Below are 7,672 nucleotides of genomic sequence, written 5' to 3'. Positions count from 1 at the left end.
CTGGGAACAGGTTTGAAGACGGAGTTCGTTCGAGTCATCGATCCAATGTGGCTCGTCAACTTATCAGAGACTGACAAAGATGTACTATTCCAGAACGAGATTCTTTTTGCTAATATTGAAGACTATGACCGCGCTATGCAATTTCAATGCATTTCTCGTGTTTGTCACATGCTTGGAGTTCATCGTTGTGCTGACTGGAAGTCGAAGCGTTTCAAGTAAAGTAATGACAAAGAGCACAAGATGAATGGGAGTTTGTTAGTGCACCGTTTTGGTCGTCTCGAGTCTTTGTAACTTATGTAATCTATTTTTTTATTAATGTAAGGGTATTTTGGTAATTACCAGACCCATTCATTAAGTTTACCAGCTCATTCGTTAAGTGTGTTTAACGAATGATGCTATACGTGTTTATTAGTGTCCATTCGTTAAGGATGCTTAACAAATGGACCCTATCGTTATTATTTTGTATCAATTCGTCATGGAATGTTGACGAATGGGGTATATCGAACGAGTCATTCTCTATACTCATTATGTTATGTATTGTATGAAGACGAATGAGGCCATTCGTTACGGACTATATAACAAATGGCATTCATATTCTATATATTGGTTGTTCGTAGCCTTATAATTTAACAAGTGTTTTTTTTATCTCTCTTAAGCCGTTACTCTGCCAAATTCATTACTCAACACTTCGTTCACACTAACCTAGTGCTAATCACCTACACATATCAAATAACTAGATCCTAAATATCAATCGGTATGAATTGATTAACGTATTAAGCTTAATCATAAGCTCTCTCAACTGATAGCAGGACATCAGATGATAGTATTAAGTTAGGTGATGCTACAATTATTCAAGAATTGACAAATCATGTTCATAAATTGAACTCTAAGGTTATGGAGCTAAAAAAGCTCATCTCAAACATGACTCGGCCTCAAGTCCAACAACACAATGATAGCACCCAATTGTTGGCCTCCATCCGGAGTGAATTCCAATCTTGTATACAAAAATTAGTCACTCAAAAGCCACAAGCCACTCAAAGTTCTAGCACTCAAGAGGGTATAGCCACCTCTAACCCAGAGCTTGCTTCGAAACTCATTCAACACTCTTGTAAATGAACTTAGAAAGCAAATGGTGGATCAGAGAAATCAGTTAGCAGAAATCACAGGAATTGCTCCTCCTGCACCATGGTTTACAGAGCAAGCTCAAGATGTTGCTGATGCTACAAAAGAGGGAGAATATCCTTGATATGAGAGAAAATCAGCTGCAAAGAAGCCAGATGAATTAGCCAACAAAACTGTTGAAGAGGCTGTTTAGATTGAAGGAAATGCTGAAGAAAGAAAGGGAAGCCAAAGAAAGGGCTCTGGTCAAGCAACTAAGAGTAAAAGCTGACGAAGCAGGCCTATTAAAAACAAAAAGACTAAAGACCATGTCTAAGGGTGGAAGAACAAAAAGAGACCAGCGGTTACCCAAACTGTTGATTAAACTAAAGAAACACCAGCAATTCCACAAACTGCTGATGAATAAATAGCAGTTTCCAAACTGCAGATGAAACTGAACAAATAACAGTTTCCAAAACTGTTAATGCTGCAGATATCCAACAAAAAACGGGTGCTACACAAGAACCAACAGTCAAGCTTATAACGATCTTGTACATGAAAAAAAGAAGAACCCAAGTAAGTTCCCTGTAGCTAAAGCTCTATCAACAATCAAGTTCCCCAAAAGACAAATAACTACTCAAACAACTGCTTTGATTCCAAGCTCTACACAAGAAGGGATCACTGCAAGGAAGATAGCCTTACAGGCCAAAAGAAGACAACTGACAGAAGAAGAACTTCAAGCCATCAAAGATATTCACAAAGATCCCAAGATAGGCTTTGATAGGATATTAACTGTTACCTTCTTCATCTTCTGTATCAAAATTGGCCATTGTTTCAGCTGCTGATCAAATCTAGTCAAGTCCTAAGGTTACTAAATGGAGTAAAACCAAAAATAGCTCTTTTGTAACCTAGGAATTTGATTATGGTAATTCACAAAGGGTTGATCTTCAAGATGTATCTATGTTGGATGAAGAGTTGTTAAAGAATTTGCTAGACCATCCATTGGAGATGGAAAAAAGATGATAGTATGGGATTTGAGTTTCTAAAGTTCATCAAAGACTCAGCCCAAAGAAGACTTTCAAGATAAGACAATGAAGCAAAAAGAATAAAATGTTTTGGCATCATCAGTTTAGTGAGAGATTGTTAAACCTTACAAAGATATGATGATCAAATACCAAAAAACTGATAATCCAAACATCAATTGTTCTTCATTCTGATGTTTTGACAAAATACTGCTCTTAACATCTGATCTTACAAACAAACAAAAACCTTCTAGACAAAAATATCATAATTAATCAAACCCTGGTATGTTTTAAAGACTTTACTCTAACTTTTAACTAGACGGATTGCAAATTATCTTAAAGGACGAAAATCAAATAAACATACATGTTTGGGATTGCTTTTTTAAAATGGCTTTTGCTTTTTGGAGATGCAAAATGTTCAAAATGCCTCAAATTGGTAACTGAGGTATGTTTATTTGACAAAATTTGTATCTATTAACATATTCTAATTCCGTTATATTATTCTAGAAGTCGAAATAAATTATCAGTGGTGGCTACTAGGGGAATCAAAGATTTATAGAACTCCATCCATTGATTGTCTTAGTCTAAGCGAAAGAGAAGATACAGATGGCGTGCTTGCATGATCACAGCTGCGAAGATCACGACTGCTCATCCGATTGGTCTCTATACAAACACATAGACATCCCCAAGGTTCATTAAACCCTAGCTTGCTATGCTATTGTTATTATTATTTTCTATTCCATAGTTAATTAATTGCTGCTGTTTAAAGGTGTCTGCACTGAATGAGGCTGTTCCTGGAAGTGTTAAAACCGTTATTAAAGCTTGGGAGCACCGCCTTAATTCTTCCGAGGTACTTTACTTGTTTCTAAATGAATATGAAATGCTCACTGTGTCTACAGTCTTTTGTAATTTAGGAAGAATTATAAACCCTTACAAATTAATATACATAGAAAACTCCACACTTTTCAGAGATGTTTTGACAAAATCAGAAGAAATGTTTTTGATACATTCGAATGCTTGTGTATTTATTTTTCCGCATTGCATTGCTCTATTAGAACCCAATATTATATCTTCACTTTTCAAGCAAGCTCTGTCTCTTGACAAAATGTTCACATTCACTTACAGTCAACCGTTACTAGATGCTAATATCAATGATCATAGGATATGAATTTTTTTTAATCATGTGCGACAAAATTCTTGCAAACTATATACCAGTCAAGACAAGTAGTAATATATTGTCCTCAACCACTCAGTTGAAGTAAGACGTATGCCTTATTCTTTTCAAATAATTAATAGCTAAATGCCTGAATGGGTGCTTTAGACACATATGTACATACACATTTATTATAACTACATATTTCATAAGGCTTGACCTAATAAGAACTCAAGTATGAGCCCTTAGAGTTGGGTTAGTAGGGTCGTTCTTGTTTGCAAGCAAACTACTCCACCAGATTTGAGCCGGATCCCACATGCTTGGGTTTTGGGATCGCTTTTGTGTTTGGTTTCAGATTCGGGTTTGTATTCTGGTTCATTGTTGTGAGATGTTGAGATTTTCTTGGAAGAGAAGGTGTGTTTTGGATGAGAAGATGAAATTTTTGGGGTTAAATAGTAACGGTCTTATGACCGTTGGATTTGGTCCAACTCATCAAAAAAGGACATGGCCCCGCATCCCCACCTCTTCACCACCCGGTCTTCACATAACCCCCCTTACCGCCCGTTTGAAACTGCCCCTTTTCCGGGCTCTTTGTCGCCCACAGCGAACCGTCTTATAAAACCTGAGCTCAGTTTGTTTTTCTGTGTAACCCTCAGAGTTGGGCTTTTGTACTTCTACCCAAAGCTCTTTATGTTGTTGGTGCCAGGGGTGGAGATGCTTTGTTGACTCTAGGTCTCTTTATTTTATTTTCTGACTTGCTAACTCTGCCATTCTGTATACCATTATGCTGATTTTATCCAGCTTTTCTACCTAAACGTGGTCAGTGATTTTCTTTGTTGGTACAGGGTTTCTTGGAAAGCAATGAGGGTGATCCTGAGTTAATTGTTTTTATTCCGTAAGTAATACATTATCATATTATAATTCATGATAAGTATTGGCAACATTACTTGACTTGGTTTGTTACTTGTTTACTTGTTGCTGCAACTATGTCATTCTTTCATTGTATCATTACACAACTTACAAACTGGGCCTTCTTGCATTTGCATTTCTGAATCCCTGGTGCATCATGTTTGCAAAGTATTTTGTAACAGTGTATCATGTTTATTTCTAGGCTGGTGAGTTGACTGTTGTGTTAATTTGTTGAAACTTATTGCGACAGATTTACATCCGATGTTAAAATAAAGAGCATTTCAATTGTTGGCGGTGCTGATGGAACAAGCCCAAACAAGATGAGAGCGTAAGTAGAAATTTAAAACCCTACTATTTCAGCTACATAATTTCATTAAATTTAAATCCTGTTTTTTAACAACAATGTTATCAGTAATAGTTTAATCATGTGCCAAAATAAAATTATAAGCAATCTAAAATATTGACATCAAACACTATTAGTAGAATGCAACTTGTGAACTTAATGCATAAAAAATCAATCTAAACCGTAAGTACTAATTTTGTTTTGATTGCTCTGATAAGAATACTAAAATGTACTTATTGTGTGCAGGTTTATCAACCGAGAAGGGATCGATTTCTCAGATGCTCAGAATATGCAAGCTGTTCAGGTCTGCATGCTAAATAAGTAAATATGTCACATGATCTATAATTTGTAATTCTTTTCACTTAATAATAAACTTTATATTGTCTTTAGGAGTGGGATTTGGCAGAAAATTTGCAAGGAGTCCTAGAATACCAGACAAGGTGTGCCTTATATTGATAAACTTTATGCTATATCTTCTTTATTTTCCCTCATATTATACGTTTATACCAAACTTATAAGATGACACTTTCTAATGTATCTTGATCTATGTGTTGTTCCAGATACTCCAAGTTTCAAGGTGTTGGAAATCTGACATTGCATTTTCCTGATAGTTTTGGTGGCGGCACATCTAGAATACAATACATTGGTCTAAAAGGTGAAGCTACTCAGGTAATTTCACTTTTGATCTTTCTCTCTATTTTTTTTATCTTATATTGTGTGCTTTTTCGTAACTTCAGTTATATGTTTATACAGTTGAAGAGAGATATTGTTGCAACAATTGTTTATGAGCTTATGCCGAATCCATCTGATCACAAGTAAGTGCCAGATGCCTTTACAAATGTTCTAGTATGAGATTAACTTATTCTATGATTTTTCTTTTCAGTTATTTTTCTAATTGTTAAATCATTGAATGATATGCAGGACAAAATCTGAAACTGGAGGGGGCATGTCACAAGTGGAGTGAGTTTACTGCATGTAGAAATATGTCAAGGTCATGCAATATATGAAACTGTTAGTAGTCTCCACCTCCAACTGTTTGGAAATTACTGAAATACCCTCTCCTTTTCATTCTACTTGACTTGAATGATGTGTCTGCAACTTATCATGTCAGAAGTTTACAATGCTATATGTGCTGACTTGAGTCATTTTCCATGTTTATGACTATTTCACCTCTTTGTGTTTTTCGAAATGATAAGTTAGATATCTATGAATCATACTATCGTAGCCGTTTTTTAGTGAAATGATCATTGCTATATGATACTTGATAACATGTAGAAACTAATGGTAGTCGTTGCATACAAAAAAAGCTACTAATTTTATACAAGTCAACGTAACCGGCATATCAAACCTTAAAAGAATCATGCTGTATACATCAGCAAACACACACAAACACACATACAAAAGAATTTATTCTTGTAAGCACCTGGCTCTTGCTAGTACTGCAGCTTTCCAAATCAATAGTATCAAATGAGCTATTAAAACTCAGCTCATTAGATCGATTCCACAGTAGATGAATGTTTTGAAGTGAGCCATAAATTGTTGTCATAGTATAGTTTAAAACGAAAAAAAATATATTGTGACCCCTTATCTTGCTGGTTCTTTATTCTTGGGCCATACCCATGGTCAAAAAGTAGTAACTTGGACAATGGACTTTAGGTTTTATTAATAGAAAAAGATTTGACCACTAGAAACACACTACTTGTCATAAATAATCAGGACACCCAAAAAATAATTTTCACTGATAAAAAATTTATGGAAAAAGTATTTTAGAAGTTTTGTAAGAAACTAAATTTTAGGACCATCTTTTGTTTCTTTTTTCTTTTTTTTTTCTTTTTTATAAAAATTGCTATAGTCATTAATTTGGTTTGAATATTTGTTACCTAAGGATCCCAGAGGGAATAGTCAGGTATCTCTTCCCAGTCAACCATAGGGTCAAACTCACCAGTGTTAGAAAAATACATTTTTGGATCATCCAAAAGTGCATCATTTAATTCCATCCAGAATTTAGGGGAATCAAGTGGTGAATCATTTATCGCCTGAATTTGACTCGGTGAGAGCCCCACATTGACCGGCACTGTTTGACCCGAGCTCGAGCCACCCTGCTCCCGCTCGTTTTCTGGCATCGAAGGGGTGAACTGCGATGCTGCCTGCTGTGCCACCATGCGTATACATTCGGCACTCGGGTTTACAGGCCTCGGGAGAGCATGTGCCCGTTCCGGGAAGTTAAGCCTGGCAACATCACCCCGGAGGTAAAATGCCGCCGCGTCATAGGCGGCAGCCGCCATTTCCGGTGTCTCAAAACTGCCGAGCCAGATTCGGGAATTCTTCCCTGGCTCACGGATTTCAGACACCCATTTTCCCCATTTACGCTTCCTGACACCCCGGTAAGCCGAAGAAGTACCGCCTCCGTTTGTTGAACGGTTACCGTTTTCGCTCATTATTAGATGGAATATTCTTGTGAAAGGTAATGCATTACAGAATGAAATCTAGGCATGCATTTATAGATGCAGGTCATTAATATATATTTTAAGTTGTTGAAGGCGGTTTCCAAGTAGCTTCAATCTACACTTTGAAACATCATGAATAGATTTTTTTTGTTTTAATGTTTGCAACAAGACAATGATCTTGGTTTTGAACATTTAGTGACTTGACATGTGTCCCTTCACTCGTGTGAGTTTTATAATGCATTTGTTCATGGTATCTACTTAATTGTTTTTTTTAATGAATTGAGCACTTGGAATTGGAAGACAGATTTTGTTTTTCCTGTTTAAAACGCGGTTTCCCTGCAGGTGGCCTATCTTTGCTCTTCTTGGGCCCACTTAATCTTTCCTAGGACCAAAACTTTTCATTTCCTTTTCTTGTTTTCCCAAAGAATGTTCTCTTCTACAGTCCAGTCCTACTACATATTAGTATAACCGAAATACCACTTATATGCAAGGAAAAGATTGGTATGTCGGGTTATACTGACACATCATACTGCTATAGTGTTTATATGTGCTACATAAAGTCATACGGGTTGTATGACGTGTTAGACTTGCACAAAAGTGACTGATATGATGGCATACACCACATTGACCATTATTGGTAAGTCATACGGCTAGTATGGGCAGTTTTAGCTAGTAATATGGCCTGTATGATGATGTTAGA

General features: G+C 36.3%; 1 protein-coding gene and 1 pseudogene across 1 annotated transcript; one reads left to right on the top strand and one right to left on the bottom strand.

The window, feature by feature from the left end:
- Nucleotides 1-2,643: 2,643 nt before the first annotated feature.
- On the top strand, nucleotides 2,644-5,662 carry LOC143603225 (uncharacterized). The gene is made up of 9 exons (XM_077080098.1): nucleotides 2,644-2,810; nucleotides 2,890-2,970; nucleotides 4,119-4,168; nucleotides 4,433-4,510; nucleotides 4,772-4,829; nucleotides 4,916-4,965; nucleotides 5,086-5,194; nucleotides 5,279-5,340; nucleotides 5,447-5,662. Exons 1-9 carry the CDS (start codon nucleotides 2,727-2,729, stop codon nucleotides 5,487-5,489), a joined length of 615 nt encoding a protein of 204 aa, XP_076936213.1. The 5' UTR covers nucleotides 2,644-2,726; the 3' UTR covers nucleotides 5,490-5,662.
- A 720-nt stretch (nucleotides 5,663-6,382) lies between these two features.
- On the bottom strand, nucleotides 6,383-6,963 carry LOC143603226 (ethylene-responsive transcription factor ERF021 pseudogene; annotated as a pseudogene).
- Nucleotides 6,964-7,672: the final 709 nt, after the last annotated feature.

The sequence above is a fragment of the Bidens hawaiensis genome, unplaced genomic scaffold, assembly GCF_021521415.1.
Source record: "Bidens hawaiensis isolate Kalapana, Puna unplaced genomic scaffold, B.hawaiensis_p1.1 tig00061064_1, whole genome shotgun sequence".
Classification (NCBI taxonomy): Eukaryota; Viridiplantae; Streptophyta; class Magnoliopsida; order Asterales; family Asteraceae; genus Bidens; species Bidens hawaiensis.
Note: the sequence above shows the minus strand (reverse complement) of the source record. Positions and strands in the feature narration are given on the sequence as shown.

What these genes read in the sequence shown, in the direction of transcription:
- LOC143603225 (XM_077080098.1), top strand. Translation starts at nt 2,727, where the DNA reads ATGGCGTGCTTGCATGATCACAGCTGCGAAGATCACGACTGCTCATCC. An exon ending in AACACATAGACATCCCCAAG is followed by an intron (nt 2,811 to 2,889) that starts GTTCATTAAACC and finishes TGCTGTTTAAAG; the next exon opens with GTGTCTGCACTGAATGAGGC. An exon ending in ACCGCCTTAATTCTTCCGAG is followed by an intron (nt 2,971 to 4,118) that starts GTACTTTACTTG and finishes TTGTTGGTACAG; the next exon opens with GGTTTCTTGGAAAGCAATGA.